General features: G+C 66.3%; 1 protein-coding gene across 1 annotated transcript in view; it reads left to right on the forward strand.

The window, feature by feature from the left end:
- The first annotated feature begins 2,416 nt into the window (after nucleotides 1-2,416).
- The window catches only part of Crocc2 (ciliary rootlet coiled-coil, rootletin family member 2), a 43,021-nt gene continuing 28,334 nt past the window's right edge, over nucleotides 2,417-17,103 (forward strand). Inside the window, exons 1-6 of the mRNA XM_042689085.1 lie at nucleotides 2,417-2,719; nucleotides 5,229-5,379; nucleotides 7,396-7,544; nucleotides 10,378-10,484; nucleotides 13,478-13,661; nucleotides 14,602-14,705. Of these exons, the coding sequence (XP_042545019.1) occupies nucleotides 2,417-2,719; nucleotides 5,229-5,379; nucleotides 7,396-7,544; nucleotides 10,378-10,484; nucleotides 13,478-13,661; nucleotides 14,602-14,705 (998 nt within the window). The remainder of the gene's footprint in view (nucleotides 2,720-5,228; nucleotides 5,380-7,395; nucleotides 7,545-10,377; nucleotides 10,485-13,477; nucleotides 13,662-14,601; nucleotides 14,706-17,103) is intronic.

Here is a 17,103-nt window from a genome sequence, read left to right on the forward strand (position 1 = left end):
TCCCTCCCCTGCCCCTCCCTCCCCCTCCCCTCCCCCTTCCCCTCATCTTCCCCTGCTCCCATTCCTTCTCCCACCCCTGCCCCTCCCCTCCCCCTCCCCTCCCCCTTCCCCTCATCTTCCCCTGCTCCCATTCCTTCTCCCACCCCTGCCCCTCCCCTCCCCCTCCCCTCCCCCTCCCCTCCCCCTTCCCCTCATCTTCCCCTGCTCCCATTCCTTCTCCCTCCCCTGCCCCTCCCCTCCCCCTCCCTGCTCCCCTTCCCCTCTTCTTCCCCTGCTCCCATTCCTTCTCCCACCCCTGCCCATCCCCTCCCCCTCCCCTCCCCCTTCCCCTCTTCTTCCCCTGCTCCCATTCCTTCTCCCTCCCCTGCCCCTCCCCTCCCCCTCCCTGCTCCCCTTCCCCTCTTCTTCCCCTGCTCCCATTCCTTCTCCCTCCCCTGCCCCTCCCTCCCCCTCCCCTCCCCCTTCCCCTCATCTTCCCCTGCTCCCATTCCTTCTCCCACCCCTGCCCCTCCCCTCCCCCTCCCCTCCCCCTTCCCCTCATCTTCCCCTGCTCCCATTCCTTCTCCCACCCCTGCCCCTCCCCTCCCCCTCCCCTCCCCCTCCCCTCCCCCTTCCCCTCATCTTCCCCTGCTCCCATTCCTTCTCCCTCCCCTGCCCCTCCCCTCCCCCTCCCTGCTCCCCTTCCCCTCTTCTTCCCCTGCTCCCATTCCTTCTCCCACCCCTGCCCCTCCCCTCCCCCTCCCCTCCCCCTTCCCCTCTTCTTCCCCTGCTCCCATTCCTTCTCCCACCCCTGCCCCTCCCCTCCCCCTCCCCTCCCCCTTCCCCTCTTCTTCCCCTGCTCCCATTCCTTCTCCCTCCCCTGCCCCTCCCCTCCCCCTCCCTGCTCCCCTTCCCCTCTTCTTCCCCTGCTCCCATTCCTTCTCCCACCCCTGCCCCTCCCCTCCCCCTCCCCTCCCCCTTCCCCTCTTCTTCCCCTGCTCCCATTCCTTCTCCCACCCCTGCCCCTCCCCTCCCCCTCCCCTCCCCCTTCCCCTCTTCTTCCCCTGCTCCCATTCCTTCTCCCACCCCTGCCCCTCCCCTCCCCCTCCCCTCCCCCTTCCCCTCTTCTTCCCCTGCTCCCATTCCTTCTCCCACCCCTGCCCCTCCCCTCCCCCTCCCCTCCCCCTTCCCCTCTTCTTCCCCTGCTCCCATTCCTTCTCCCACCCCTGCCCCTCCCCTCCCCCTCCCTGCTCCCCTTCCTCTCTGCTGGCCATTGCAGGCACTGGGCCGCAGCTGGAACCCATTAGGCCGCAGGGCCTCTGGGACATCTTGGCTAATGAGTGACCTCTGTGAACGTTAGGGATGAGTCAAGGTCTCGCTGCACCACAGCTTCCCGTCAGTGGGTGGCGGCAGGGATGGGGGGGCAGCTGCGGGGGGGGGGGGGGGGCTGCCTGACTGACCCTGGAGCCTGGAGGTGCTTGCTGCTCCCTCCCGCCTCCGTCTTCCCAGCAAAAGACAAGACGTGAGGGCAAGACGCTGGCTGGGGCCCTTCCAGCCATCTCTGCCCAGAAGCACATGAGGCCTCTGCGAAGCTGGCACCGGAGCCCTGCTGGCTTGGCTGGCGGGGTGGCAGGCCAGCCCTGCTCCCAGCAGGACACGATCCTGGGGGCGGAGGGCCAGCCCTCCGCAAGGACACTCAACCCAAGGGAGGCGGTGGCCGGACCTGGGCTCCCAGCCCCCTCTGAGTGGAGCCCTGGGCAGGGCTCCTCGAGTCCAATCCATGCTGGGCATGAGGGATTCTCGGGGTCTGTGGCCAACAAGAAGAAGGGTCCACACGCTCCAGGCGTCTGGAGGGGAGGCAGCCTGGGTGCATGGTGCGTGAAGAGCAGCATGGAAAAGGATGTGCGTGGGGTCAGGAGAGGGGCGGGGGCGTGGGGAGGGGAGCAGAGTGCCCCAGGAATACCTCACTGCCTCCCCACTGTCCCAGGTCTGAGGTCAGGCACCTGAGGCTGGGCGGGCCAGAGGCTCGGGGACACCGGGAAGATGGAATGCTGTGTCTGCCCATCAGGACCCAGGTGATAAGGATTCGGGGAGACGCAAGTGTGGGACCACAGAGCCTTGGGAGCTAGCGGAGGGGCATCTGGTTCTGGGGAAAGCCAGGAGGCCTGAGGCTGCGTCTGGAAGTGGGGGTCCCCTCCCAGCCCCTGCCCGGTCTTTCCTTGCCTTCAGTTCCAAGGTTCTTAATGTGGCAGGCCAGGAGGGCCCGGTGAACCGCCCCTACATGTCTTTTCTGGAAGTTTCCTTCTGGCATGGAAGGGGCCGGCCCCAGGAAGGCCCCTATTCCAGGCCCATGCTCTTCCCCAGCTGAACCCCAACCCAGCAGAGTTCTGCTCAGAAACTGGGACACCTCAGTACCTATAGCAATGGTTGACGGGCCATGGTGGTGGTTCCCCAAGGGAATGCAGGTCACCCAGGCTCTGGTGCTGGTGGCCTTGAGTTCCTGCGTCTCAAATGCAGAGGAGCTCTGAGCATGGAAGAGGCCAGGCTCTCAGATCTTGGTTCCCTGGGCCAAGGGTTCCAGCCCCTGGGGTCCCCCTGCTGTGACCCTGAAGTTCTAGCTCTCCTCTTCCGAAGCTCAGCGTCTCTGTGGCCTCCTTTCTGCCAGGCCCTCCGGAACGGCCCAGCCACCCCCTTGTGCTCAGGCTGGGGGCGCGGGGCCCCTGCTCCCTGGTGCTTCCAGGTGAGGGTCTTCAGCCCCCGCCGGCTCTCTGGGGGGCTCTTTGGGGTGAGGGTCTTCAGCCCCCGCCGGCTCTCTGGGGGGCTCTTTGGGGGACAGGAGTTTGAACTCAGAGCCTCACGTTTGCTTGGTGCGGGCTTTACCACCTGAGCCCGCCCCAGCCTTTTTTGCTTCCATCCTTTTGGAATGAACACCCGTTTAGGCTGCACAGCAAGCCTGTCCATGCTCCCCACATCTCACAGCCGCTCGCAGACGCGGCTGCCATGCCTAGCTTCCTGCTGGCTGAGATGGAGATCCTGGGCCCTGGTGCCCGGCAGACCTTGAACAGTAACATCCCAGGCTCTGCTCCTGAGTAGCTAGGATTACAGACCTGAGCGGCCGCCCCGCCTCGCAGGAAGCTCTGTGTCCTGTCAAGGTTAAAGGTCCTCCAGCCTCTGGCAGGCTCCTAGCTAAGCAGCTCAGCCTGCTCCTCTGACGGCGGTGGGCAGACAGAGCGGTCTTTCATTGGGTCTGGGGTTGCAGCATGTGGGAAAGGTGGGGAGCGGACTGGGAGGGAGGGAAGAAGGGAAGGAGGAGGGAGGGAGGGCCGGCCTCTGCCAACAGGCTGCTTGCTGCTTACATGACCTGCAGTCCTAAGGACATCCACCAGGTCCCGGGCCGCCAGCCGCGCCCTGCAGCCACCCGGGCAGGGACCCGGCACTGGGTAGGGAGGCCCCACCCCACCCTCACATGAAATGCATCAGGCATCCGTGGTCCGTCCTGGCCGGCACTCCTGCAGTGCAGTCTTCCAGACCCACTGGGGTGCATGTTTTCCAGAGTGTTCCGGCCGGGGGTGGGAGCGAGGCCTCCTGCAGCAGGTGCTGTGTGGCCGCGTACGCGCTCCCACAGCTGGGGGGACTTCTGGAGACATCCCTGGAGGCAGGGTAGCCATGACAGCCTGGCCAGCAGCCAGGAGAGGGGCTGCGGGCACCGCGCCCTGCTGCAGGCCTGAGCTCCCCCCACCCGTCACAGGGAGTGTGTTACAGACCTGGGTGGTTAATGTCAGCACCCTACCTACGTCACAAAATGTTTCACTCTATCCAGACACCCTGGGGGGGCGGGGTCCCCCTGATATGTCTCTCAGGGACTCCTGTGGAGTGGGACGCCTGTGCTGGCTGCCTGCTGGCCGCCTCTCCCCTGCGGTCAGACCCAGAGCCTGACACCGCGGGAGGGAAGGATGCCGCACCTCGAGGCCCACGCACCCCGCCCGGGCCCCCCTGAACCTGCCCTGCCCCCATGGGGGCAGCATGTCCCCCCAGGCTGGGCCCTGCCGCAGGGGAGGTGGGAAGCACTGGGCATGGCAGGGCACCTCTGTGATCCCCGCTAATCCAAGGGCAGAGGCCAGGAGGTTCTTGGTTTGAAGCCAGACTGATCAAAATGGTTAGCTAGCCCTCCATCTCACAAAACAAAAAACAACAAAAACCAGGCATGGTGGGACACACCTGTAATCCTAGCTACTGAGAGGCACAGATAGGAGAACAGGAAAAAGTGAAATCTTATCCCCAAAATTAAATCAAAAGGGCTGAGGATCAAGTGATAGAGTACTTGTCTAGCATGCATGAGGCCCTTTGTTCAAATTCCAGTGCCAGAAAAGAGGGGGGAAACGGGGAGACAGGGAGACAGGGAGAGGAAGAAAAGGTAGGTGGTAGCTGGAGCCAGTGGCTCACGTCTGTAATCCTAGCTACTCAGGAGGCTGAGCTCTGAGGACCGTGGTTCAAAGCCAGCTGGGACAGGAAAGTCCATGAAACTCTTATCTCCAATTAACCACTGGAAGTGTCACAGTGGCTCAAAGTGACAGAGCACATTAACCTTGAACAGAAGAGCTCAGGGACGGCGCCCAGGCCCTGGTTTAAGCCCCACCACCAAGGAAAAAAAGGAAGGTGGCATCTCGTGGTACCTGTAGTCAGTGCCTTCTGTGGCTGGGCCTGTGGCCATGGTGGGGTCTAAGGACCACTCCCCCACTGTGGGGATGAGCTGTGGGGCTGCCTGCCCCGAGAGCCAGGACAGAAGAGGAGCAGAGCCACCTGCCCGTGTCCAGAGAGGCAGGTACAGTGACTGGGCCGGCCCCGGCCCAGCCCCGGCCCAGCCCCGGCCCAGCCCCAGTGCAGCCCAGGGCCCAGCCCCGGCCCAGCCCCGGCCCAGCCCCAGTGCAGCCCAGGGCCCCGCGCAGACCCAGCCCCGGCCCAGCCCCGGCCCAGCCCAGGGCCCCGCGCAGACCCAGGCGCTGTACAGCCCCGGCCGTGGGCAGGGTTTCCTGGCACCCTTCCCTCCATTTCCTCACCACTACCTGCAGCAGGGCCTGCCTGAGGCACCTTACAGGTGGGGAAACTGAGTCTTCGGCTCAGGCGGCCAGCCCAGCCTCGCCACATTCTCCCTGGGACAGGCAGGACGGCTCTGCCTGCCCCGGGGCTCCTGTGGGTGCCGGCCACGCCGGGAGCCCACTGGCAGCAGAGGACACTGGGATGTTTTTCAGAAGCTGGAAGACACCATCCTGGGCCCCATGGCCAGCAGGGAAGACCGGACACTGACTGTGCGTAGGGAAGGCGGGCAGGCCTTGCCCACCCCGGTGCCAGCCCGCATCCGTGAGATCGTGGCCAGCAGCCTGGGCGGGGCGCCACCCCAAGGTGAGGAGGAGCAGCGACTGGGGACTCAGCAGCAAAGCGGGGCGGGTGTCAGACCCCAGGGCTAGGGCATCCCGCAGCCACGCCCCGTGCGGTCGCTGCCAGGACCGTTTGCCTGGCCCCCTGGGCTTGTGACACATCTGTGTCCAGGGCCAGCCGTCCGATGGCTCAGGGCCCAGCAGCCCCTTCAGGTGATGAGCCGCCCGGCAGCCGGTGCCTCAGTGGAGAGACACCACGCGCTGTTCAGAAGAGCGGCTGCCTTCCGGACCAGGTCCCCTCCCCGGCCCGACGTGTCACCCCTCCCGGGACCAGGTCCCCTCCCCCGGCCCTGTCACCCCACCCGGGACCAGGTCCCCTCCCCCGGCCCTGTCACCCCACCCGGGACCAGGTCCCCTCCCCTCCCCCAGCCCTGTCACCCCACCAGGGACCAGGTCCCCTCCCCTGGCCGGGCATGTCACCCACCCGTCAGGCCAGGCTGCTGCATTCCTTTCTTCCTAGGGCTCAACCCGGGCCTGGGTGTGGGTGAAAGATGTGGATAGAAGGGAGGGGGCACGATGCCAGGTGACAGGAGAGGCGCAGAGCACAAAGCCCCCTGCGCTGGGCTGTCCCCCCCCCGCGGCTGCGCTGGACTGTCCCTCCCAGGGGCTGCGCTGAACTGTCCCCCTCCCAGGGGCTGCGCTGGACTGTCCCCCTCCCAGGGGCTGCGCTGAACTGTCCCCCCTGGCTGCGCTGGACTGTCCCCCTCCTGGGCTGCGCTGGACTGTCCCCCTCCCAGGGGCTGCGCTGAACTGTCCCCCCTGGCTGCGCTGGACTGTCCCCCTCCTGGGCTGCGCTGGACTGTCCCCCTCCCAGGGGCTGCGCTGGACTGTCCCCCTCCCAGGGGCTGTGCTGGACTGTCCCCCTCCTGGGCTGTGCTGGGCTGTCCCCCTCCTGGGCTGCACTGGACTGTCCCCCCTGGCTGCGCTGGACTGTCCCCCTCCTGGGCTGCGCTGGGCTGTCCCCCTCCTGGGCTGCACTGGACTGTCCCCCTCCTGGGCTGCTCTGGACTGTCCCCCTCCCAGGCTGCGCTGGACTGTCCCCTACCCGGGCTGCGCTGGACTGTCCCCCTCCCAGGCTGTGCTGGACTGTCCCCCTCCTGGGCTGCGCTGGACTGTCCCTCTCCTGGGCTGCGCTGGACTGTCCCCCTCCCGGGCTGCGCTGGGCTGTCCCCCTCCTGGACTGTGCTGGACTGTCCCCCTCCTGGGCTGCGCTGGGCTGTCCCCCTCCTGGGCTGCGCTGGACTGTCCCCCTCCCAGGCTGTGCTGGACTGTCCCCCTCCTGGGCTGCGCTGGACTGTCCCCCTCCTGGGCTGCGCTGGACTGTCCCCCTCCTGGGCTGTGCTGGGCTGTCCCCCTCCTGGGCTGTGCTGGACTGTCCCCCTCCCAGGCTGTGCTGGACTGTCCCCCTCCTGGGCTGCGCTGGGCTGTCCCCCTCCTGGGCTGTGCTGGGCTGTCCCCCTCCCAGGGGCTGCGCTGGACTGTTCACCTCCCGGGCTGTGCTGGACTGTCCCCCTCCCGGGCTGCGCTGGACTGGCCCCCTCCCGGGCTGTGCTGGACTGTCCCTCTCCTGGGCTGTGCTGGACTGTCCCCCTCCCGGGCTGTGCTGGACTGTCCCCCTCCCGGGCTGTGCTGGACTGTCCCCCTCCTGGGCTGCGCTGGACTGTCCCCCCCTGGGCTGCGCTGGACTCTTCCCCCCCTGGGCTGCGCTGGACTGTCCCCCTCCCAGGCTGCGCTGGACTGTCCCCCTCCTGGGCTGCGCTGGGCTGTCCTCCTCCCAGGCTGCACTGGACTGTCCCCCTCCTGGGGCTGTGCTGGACTGTTCCCCCCCAGGCTGCGCTGGACTGTCCCTCCCGGGCTGTGCTGGACTGTCTCCCCCGGGCTGCACTGGGCTGTTCCCCTCCCGGGCTGTGCTGGACTGTCCCCCTCCTGGACTGTGCTGGGCTGTCCCCCTCCCAGGCTGACCTGGACACTGTGCTCACAGGGGCGCAGGAGCTGCCCGCCCCCACGGCCGGGGCTCAGGAGGACAGTGAGCTCCTGCAGGAGGAGCTGGCCCGGCTGGAGGCCCTGCTGGCCCAGGCTGGCGCTGAGCGTGAGGAGCTGGTCAGCAGGTACCACATGGTCAGCGAGCGGGTGAGTGTCCAGCTGGGGCCTGGTGAGCCAGTGGGCTAAGCTCCCACCTTTTGTGGGGTCACTGGCTGGGACTGGCGGCCACACCTGTGGGCCATCAGCAAGTCCTGGGCCTGGACCATGGCGTCTCAGCCACAGCCCATCTTGGGCAACAGATGGGGAAACGGAGGCCAGAGGTGAGCAGGCAGAGTGGCCGGGTTTCCCACAAAGCCCTGGCTCACCTTCCCCAAGCCTCCCGGCATGGGGGTCTGCTCTGTGCTGACCCTTGGTCCCAGCACCTCACCAGATTCAGCACGACAACAGCTCCCTAGAGAGATGCCACGGGGGGAAGATGCCACGGCGGGGGGGGGGGGAAGATGCCATGGGGCGAAGATGCCCCGGGGGGAAGATGCCACAGGGGGAGATGCCACGGGGGGAGATGCCACGGGGGGAGATGCCACAGGGGGGCGAGATGCCACTAGGGGAAGATGCCATGGGGAGAAGATGCCATGGAGGGAAGATGCCATGGAGGGAAGATGCCACAGGGGGAAGATGCCACAGGGGGGAGATGCCACGGGGGGGTGAGATGCCACAGGGAGAAGATGCCACAGGGGGAAGATGCCATGGAGGGAAGATGCCACGGGGGGATGCCACGGCAGGGGGAAGATGCCATGGGGGAGAAGATGCCATGGGGGGAAGATGCCACAGGGGGAAGATGCCATGGGGGGGAGATGCCACGGGGGGGGCGAGATGCCACAGGGAGAAGATGCCACGGGGGGAAGATGCCATGGGGGGAAGATGCCACGGGGAGAAGATGCCACGGGGGAGATGCCACGGCAGGGGGAAGATGCCACGGGGGAAGATGCCACAGGGGAAGATGCCATGGGGGAGAAGATGCCACGGGGGAAGATGCCATGGGGGAAGATGCCATGGGGGAGAAGATGCCATGGGGGGAAGATGCCACGGGGAAAGATGCCATGAAGGAGAAGATGCCACAGGGGGAAGATGCCATGGGGGAAGATGCCACGGCAGGGGGAAGATGCCACGGGGGAAGATGCCACAGGGGAGAAGATGCCACAGGGGGAGGATGCCACGGGGGGAGATGCCACGGCAAGGGGAAGATGCCACGGGGGGAAGATGCCACGGGGGGGAAGATGCTACGGGGGGGAAGATGCCATGGGGGGGAAGATGCCACGGGGGAGAAGATGCCACGGGGGGGAAGATGCCACGGGGGGAAGATGCCATGGGGGAAGATGCCACTGGGGGGTAAGATGCTATGGGGGGGAGATACCATGGGGGCGGGGGCGCCACTGAGGGGGAAGACACCACTGAGGAGCTCCAAAGACAGTACCCACAGGGAGACAGTCCTGTCTTGACCCACGCTCTCCCCACTGGCTAGACCCACCTCTGAGGCTCTGGGGGACGGGACGGTGGGGGTCAGGCTCCGAGGGACAGGATGGAGGAGGGCAGGCTCCAGGGGATGGGACGTGGGGGCCTGGCGCTCTGACAGCTCGTTCCAGGGGAGCTGTGGCAGGGGCTTATTCAGTGATGTGTGGGCTGTGCAGGCGGAGAGGAGACCTGAGCCTCCCTCCTTGCTGCCACGTGGAGGAGTAGGGCTTCTGAGCAGCACTGGGAAGAGCAGCAGGGCAGGGGTGTGGCCCCGCTGTGGGAAGTTCAGAGGCCCCTCGACCATCCTGGCTGCGCCTGTGCCGACCTCAGAGCCCTGCCGAGCAAGGGCAGACCAGGAAACGCAGGCTCATGCGGTCCAGTGCTCGGGCACACCACTGTTACCGGGCCCAGGCCCAAGCCAACCTGCTGTCCTCTGGTCTGTGACATGGGACCAGCAGGAAATGCCTGTGGGCTTGGCCTGTGCAGGGGTCCGGGGATGCTTCCCAGAGCTGCAGCCCCACGGTGCCTCCAATCTCCCCAGGGTCCCCTCTGCTGCCGCCATGCTGCCATGCTGGCCCTCACAGGAGAAATGCCTGTGCTCCAGGACGGGACTTTGAAGCCCTCACCCGATCTGGCCAGGAACACCCTGGAAGGCGTGGGCCGGGCTAGGGTGGCCATCTTCCGAGCAGAGGCGGGGTGCTGGGCACAGGCAGGAAGAGACGCTCATGGGTCCTGCTCAGACCACTAACAGGACCAGCCCGTCTGGATGCGGGCCTCTCCTGTGGGGTTCCGGCGGCCCCACCTGACCCTGTCCCTTCTAGGCATGCAGGCCGGGCCTGGGCTGGGTCCTGGCGCCAGCATGCAGGGGCGGGGTTCCCTGGGGCAGCCTCAGACCCTGACTTGGGGCCTCTCCCCCTCTCCTCGCCCTAAGTGGCTGTGGTGTTAGCCGCTGTTCTGCCCTCGGCCCTCCTCTCTGCCGTCTTCCCAGGCCCTGAGCTCAGGTTCCTGCTCCAGTGACGGCCTGCGTGTGATGCCCTGCGCCTGGCTGGGGCCAGGCCAGCGGCCAGGGGGGCTGGTGTGCAGGCCATAGCCCCTCCCAATAACGGAGGGGGCAGGCGGGAGGCGCAGCCCCACCTCACAGCAGCATGGGGTCCTCCCCCTGCCACGGCACTAGGGTGTCCCCAGAGCCCAAGAGAGCCATCTGTGAGTGAATGCCGGGGCCATGCCTCCTGGGGGAGGGAGGTCTGCATGGCCTCTCCGTCAGCAAGCCTCTGCACCCGGCCCTCTGTAGGCCACGCGTGCCTGGCACAGGGCAGGCGGGGGACAGCGGCTCCGGCTCAGAGCCAGCTCGACCTCAGCCCCATCCTCTTGTGGGTCTGTCCTGCCCCCGCCCAGGGTGGGCTCTGGGGCGTGGGTGCCCCACCCTGGAGATTCGGGGCCTTGGCCCAGGGGCTGCATTCTCCTCCAGCTGCAGGCCCGGCTGCAGACCACTGAGGCCCAGCTGCGCAGATCTGAGCTGGAGCACAGCGTGGACCTGGAGGAGGCCCTCGACCGCCTGGAGGCCTCGGAGCAGAGGTGAGACGCGAGGGCAGCTGGGCAGGTGGCCGCTGCCCCAGACGCCGCAGGCCCAGCGCCTGGAGCGGCCGCCAGCAGCTCCTGATGGTCCTGGGTTGCCTTTGCCTGAGGGAGCAGGTGCAGAAGGGTCTAGAGCGAGAGGCACGGGCCTCTCCCCAAGTCACGTCCAGGGCCAAGCCCAAGCGAGAAAGGAGGGGACACCAAAGTGTGCTTCTGCAGAGTGCTGCTCAGCCTGATGGCAGACCACACCCCTCCCCACGTCCAGACCCCGAGACGGACACCATGGGGACTCCCCTCCCCACGTCCAGACCCCGAGACGGACACACAGACACTCCCCTCCCCACGTCCAGACCCCGAGACGGACACACAGAGACTCCCCTCCCCACGTCCAGACCCCCAGACGGACACACAGACACTCCCCTCCCCACGTCCAGACCCCGAGACGGACACACAGGGACTCCCCTCCCCACGTCCAGACCCCAAGACGGACACACAGACACTCCCCTCCCCACGTCCAGACCCCGAGACGGACACACGGGGACTCCCCTCCCCACGTCCAGACCCCCAGACGGACACACAGAGACTCCCCTCCCCACGTCCAGACCCCAAGACAGACACACAGGGACTCCCCTCCCCACGTCCAGACCCCGAGACGGACACACAGACACTCCCCTCCCCACGTCCAGACCCCCAGACGGACACACAGAGACTCCCCTCCCCACGTCCAGACCCCAAGACGGACACACAGGGACTCCCCTCCCCACGTCCAGACCCCGAGACGGACACACGGGGACTCCCCTCCCCACGTCCAGACCCCAAGACGGACACACAGACACTCCCCTCCCCACGTCCAGACCCCGAGACGGACACACAGACACTCCCCTCCCCACGTCCAGACCCCCAGACGGACACACAGAGACTCCCCTCCCCACGTCCAGACCCCAAGACGGACACACAGGGACTCCCCTCCCCACGTCCAGACCCCGAGACGGACACACAGACACTCCCCTCCCCACGTCCAGACCCCAAGACAGACACACAGGGACTCCCCTCCCCACGTCCAGACCCCGAGACGGACACACAGACACTCCCCTCCCCACGTCCAGACCCCCAGACGGACACACAGAGACTCCCCTCCCCACGTCCAGACCCCAAGACGGACACACAGGGACTCCCCTCCCCACGTCCAGACCCCGAGACGGACACACGGGGACTCCCCTCCCCACGTCCAGACCCCGAGACGGACACACAGACACTCCCCTCCCCACGTCCAGACCCCAAGACGGACACACAGGGACTCCCCTCCCCACGTCCAGACCCCGAGACGGACACACAGACACTCCCCTCCCCACGTCCAGACCCCAAGACAGACACACAGGGACTCCCCTCCCCACGTCCAGACCCCGAGACGGACACACGGGGACTCCCCTCCCCACGTCCAGACCCCAAGACGGACACACAGACACTCCCCTCCCCACGTCCAGACCCCGAGACGGACACACAGACACTCCCCTCCCCACGTCCAGACCCCAAGACGGACACACAGACACTCCCCTCCCCACGTCCAGACCCCGAGACGGACACACAGGGACTCCCCTCCCCACGTCCAGACCCCAAGACGGACACACAGACACTCCCCTCCCCACGTCCAGACCCCGAGACGGACACACAGACACTCCCCTCCCCACGTCCAGACCCCAAGACGGACACACAGACACTCCCCTCCCCACGTCCAGACCCCGAGACGGACACACAGGGACTCCCCTCCCCACGTCCAGACCCCGAGACGGACACACAGACACTCCCCTCCCCACGTCCAGACCCCAAGACGGACACACAGACACTCCCCTCCCCACGTCCAGACCCCCAGACGGACACACAGACACTCCCCTCCCCACGTCCAGACCCCGAGACGGACACACAGGGACTCCCCTCCCCACGTCCAGACCCCAAGACGGACACACAGACACTCCCCTCCCCACGTCCAGACCCCGAGACGGACACACAGACACTCCCCTCCCCACGTCCAGACCCCAAGACGGACACACAGGGACTCCCCTCCCCACGTCCAGACCCCAAGACGGACACACAGACACTCCCCTCCCCACGTCCAGACCCCGAGACGGACACACAGGGACTCCCCTCCCCACGTCCAGACCCCCAGACGGACACACGGGGACTCCCCTCCCCACGTCCAGACTTGCATTCACCACTTAGAGCTGTGCCTGCTCTGCCAGGATCAGCCCTGAATGCAAAGGGAGAGGTCCACCCATGGCTGAGGTCACACGGCGTGGCCTCCTGTCTCCCCTGTCCACATCCCTTCCCGCATGCTCTTAGGCCCTGGAAAGGGTTGCTGTCCACACCCCTCAGCCCACGTCTACTCGGGCTCTGCCAATTCTCCCCCAGGGCTGTGGGTGTTTGGACCCGTGGGCAGCCTCCCCAAACACCGGGGACCCCCGGCCACCCTGGCCCCGTCCCCTGGGCCCGCTTCCCGCAGCGGGTCCATGCTCAGGGAAGACCCTCACATTTTCCCCAGGCTGGCCTCGAATCAGAGTCCTCCCCATCTCTGGCTCCCAAGTTACTAAGATATAGACATGATCCGTGATCTATCTCGAAAACCCGTTTCGAGGGGAAGCAATAGCCCACATGGAGGCCAGTGCCAGTGAAACAGGACCAGGTGTCCCGCTGATGGCAAGATGGGCATCTGTGTCCCCGCAGACCAGAGCACCTGCAGACCAGCCCCGAGGGGCCTTGGCCCCCGCCCCACGCAGGGACAGCAGTCTTCCCTCCTGGGACAGAGGGGCAGCAGGGGTGTGAGAGAGAGAAGGGGAGGAGGAGAGCAGGGGAAGGAGAGCCCCGCCCCCAGGCTCCATCCGCACCCACGGGGCAGAGCTGGGCACGGGGGCTCGGAGCCCCTTGATTGGGGGCCTGGGACCGCCACTGCCTAAGAGGAAGCCACGACCAAGCTCAGGCAGCCGCGGTTCTGTCCCTAGGAGCAGGGGCCTCTCCCAGGTGAACGCCCTCCTGCGAGGACAGCTGGAGCACTTGAGGACGGCAAACGAGGCGCTGACGCGGGAGCTGGCCACGGTGACCGCCACGGCCACGGTGAAGGGCAGCGCACGGCCGCCGCAGGGCCGGCGGGAGCGGGGCGGGGCTCGGCGCCGGGGCCAGAGAGAGGTGCCCCCACCCCACCCCTGCCTCTGCCCATCTGGTGGCGGCCGCGCGCTTTGGCGCCTGTGGCCGGTGGTAGGTGGCAGCAGGGGCCGGGAGGGGTGAGAGGGCGTCGCGGCCTGTCCCAGGGCGGGGCCTGGTCCTCCCTTCTGGGTGGCCCAGCAGCCTGTGAGGTGAGGAGCACTTCAGCCCTCTGTCCTCTCTGAGAATCAGTGAGCTGGGGCCAGTCCCCGCTCCGGGGGGGACCACCCTGTGGCTGCCGGTCAAGCTGCAGGAAGGGGCCCTCGAAGGGCCTGCGTGGCTTACGAGTTCCGCGTCCAGGAAGTTCCAATAGCCGCTGTTTTCTTTGTTTCTGCTCAAGCCTCGTACTGCCTTGTGCCCTTGGGACTTTAGAGGGTTTTGGTTTTGTTTTGTTTTGTTTTTTTCAACAGAGATGTTTGTTTTCCTTGGGACTGGGTGGAAAATCTTTGAAATGTGAGACTAACACGCTGTTTTCCAGAAAGGACTTTCATTTGCCTCTGCGGGGTTCCCGGGCCCCAGGAACTGGGGCCGCATGGCAGTGCGCTTTCACCCCGAGTGTTTTTAAGAACACCCAGGTTGTGTGCACCCAGGCTGCAAACTGTCTAACTTGGGGCTCCAAACCCACCAGGAAGATTTTCTTCCTCTGTTCAATTCTCGACATTGCACAGGCAGTTTTTTTATCTGTAGGAAGGTGTGTGTGTTGTGTGTAGAGCGTAGCGTATGGGCCTCTGAGTGCGTGAAAGTAGTGTGTGTGCTTATAGGACATGTCACTCTGTGTGTGAGTGTATCTGCGTGTGTGAGAATGTGGCATTACACAAGCCCCTTCCAGCCTCATAGAGCTGGCTCAGCACCTGCACCTGGAATGGGGGGGGAGGGGCAGAGGGGAAAACTGGCCTAAAAGTGGACACAGGTGTCTTGTGCTCAGACTCTGCAGATAGGCCGGCAGGAGCCCAGGGGCGTCCTCCTGCTCTGGAGACAGGCCACAGCAATCCGCACACACCTGGCCGAGCTGCGGGCAGCCACTGAGAGGTGAGCCCTGTGCCCATCTGAGAGCCCCTGAGCCCAGGGCAAGGAGCCCCCCCTCCTGCAGCACTGGTCCTGTCTGGTCTGGGGCTGTCTGGTCTGGTCCTGTCTGGTCTGGGGCGGTCTGGTCCTGTCTGGTCTGGGGCGGTCTGGTCCTGTCTGGTCTGGGGCAGTCTGGTCTGGGGCTGTCTGGTCTGGTCTTGTCTGGTCTGGGGCTGTCTGGTCTGGTCCTGTCTGGTCTGGAGCGGTCTGGTCCTGTCTGGTCTGGGGCAGTCTGGTCTGGGGCTGTCTGGTCTGGTCTTGTCTGGTCTGGGGCTGTCTGGTCTGGTCCTGTCTGGTCTGGAGCGGTCTGGTCCTGTCTGGTCTGGGGCAGTCTGGTCTGGGGCTGTCTGGTCTGGTCTTGTCTGGTCTGGGGCTGTCTGGTCTGGTCTTGTCTGGTCTGGAGCGGTCTGGTCCTGTCTGGTTTGGGGCTGTCTGGTCTGGTCTTGTCTGGTCTGGGGCTGTCTGGTCTGGTCCTGTCTGGGCTGGGGCTGTCTGGTCTGGTCCTGTCTGGTCGTGTGCTGTCTGGTCTGGGGCTGTCTGGGCTGGTCCTGTCTGGTCTGAGGCTATCTGGGCTAGGGCTGTCTGGGCTGGGGCTGTCTGGTCTGGTCCTGTCTGGTCGTGTGCTGTCTGGTCTGGGGCTGTCTAGTCTGGTCCTGTCTAGGCTGGTCCTGTCTGGTCTGGTCCTATCTAGTCGTGTGCTGTCTGGTCTGGGGCTGTCTGGGTTGGTCCTGTCTGGTCTGGGGCTGTCTGGTCTGGTTCTGTCTGGTCTGGGGCTGTCTGGTCTGGGGCTGTCTGGTCTGGGGCTGTCTGGTCTGGTCCTGTCTAGGCTGGTCCTGTCTGGTCTGGGGCTGTCTGGTCTGGTCTGAGGCTGTCTCGTCTGGGACTGTCTGGTCTGGGGCTGTCTGGACTGGGCTGTCTGGTCTGGGGCTGTCTGGTCTGGGGCTGTCTGGTCTGGTCCTGTCTGGGCTGGGGCTGTCTGGTCTGGTCCTGTCTGGTCGTGTGCTGTCTGGTCTGGGGCTGTCTGGGCTGGTCCTGTCTGGTCTGAGGCTATCTGGGCTAGGGTTGTCTGGGCTGGGGCTGTCTGGTCTGGTCCTGTCTGGTCGTGTGCTGTCTGGTCTGGGGCTGTCTAGTCTGGTCCTGTCTAGGCTGGTCCTGTCTGGTCTGGTCCTATCTAGTCGTGTGCTGTCTGGTCTGGGGCTGTCTGGGTTGGTCCTGTCTGGTCTGGGGCTGTCTGGTCTGGTTCTGTCTGGTCTGGGGCTGTCTGGTCTGGGGCTGTCTGGTCTGGGGCTGTCTGGTCTGGTCTGAGGCTGTCTGGTCTGGTCCTGTCTGGGCTGGGGCTGTCTGGTCCGGTCCTGTCTGGTCTGGGGCTGTCTGGTCTGGTCCTGTCTAGGCTGGTCCTGTCTGGTCTGGGGCTGTCTGGTCTGGTCCTGTCTGGTCTGGGGCTGTCTGGTCTGGTCTGAGGCTGTCTCATCTGGGACTGTCTGGTCTGGGGCTGTCTGGACTGGGCTGTCTGGTCTGGGGCTGTCTGATCTGGGGCTGTCTGGTCTGGGGCTGTCTGGACTGGGGCTGTCTGGACTGGGCTGTCTGGTCTGAGGCTATCTGGGCTGGAGCTGTCTAGGCTGGGGCTGAGCTGTGGAAGGGTGGCCATTGGAGGAGAACCAACAGACAGAGATGGGAGAGTAATGTGGGGAGTGGAATCAGTATTAGAATCAGCATGAGACGGTGGGCACTCACCTGGCACGGAGTGTGGAGCCTTCCCAAACACCTGGCCCCACGATGCCCTGGCCCCACGCCGCCCTGGCCGCACGCCACCCTGGCCCCACGCCGCCCTGGCCCCACGCCGCCCTGGCCGCACGCAGCCCTGGTTCCATGCTGGCCTGGCTCCACGCTGCCCTGGCCCCACGCTGCCCTGGCCGCACGCTGCCCTGGCCCCACGCTGCCCTGGCCCCACGCTGCCCTGGCCGCACGCTGCCCTGGCCGCACGCTGCCCTGGCCGCACGCTGCCCTGGCCCCACGCTGCCCTGGCTCCACGCTGCCCTGGCCCCACGCTGCCCTGCTCCACGCTGCCCCGGCCCCACGCTGCCCCGGCCCCACGCTGCCCTGGCCCCACGCTGCCATGGCCGCACGCTGCCCTGGTCCCACGCTGCCCTGGCTCCACGCTGCCCTGGCCGCACACTGCCCTAGCTCCAAGCTGCCCTCGCTGCACACCGCCCTGGCCCCACGCTGCCCTGGCTGCACACTGCCCTGGCTCCACGCTGCCCTGGCCCCACGCTGCCCTGGCTCCACGCTGAACTGGCCGCACGCTGCCCTGGCCGCACGCTGCCCTGGCCCCACGCTGCCCCGGCTCCACGCTGCCCTGGCC

The sequence above is a fragment of the Dipodomys spectabilis genome, unplaced genomic scaffold (assembly GCF_019054845.1).
Source record: "Dipodomys spectabilis isolate Male_0828 unplaced genomic scaffold, ASM1905484v1 ptg000124l, whole genome shotgun sequence".
In the NCBI taxonomy this organism is placed as follows: Eukaryota; Metazoa; Chordata; class Mammalia; order Rodentia; family Heteromyidae; genus Dipodomys; species Dipodomys spectabilis.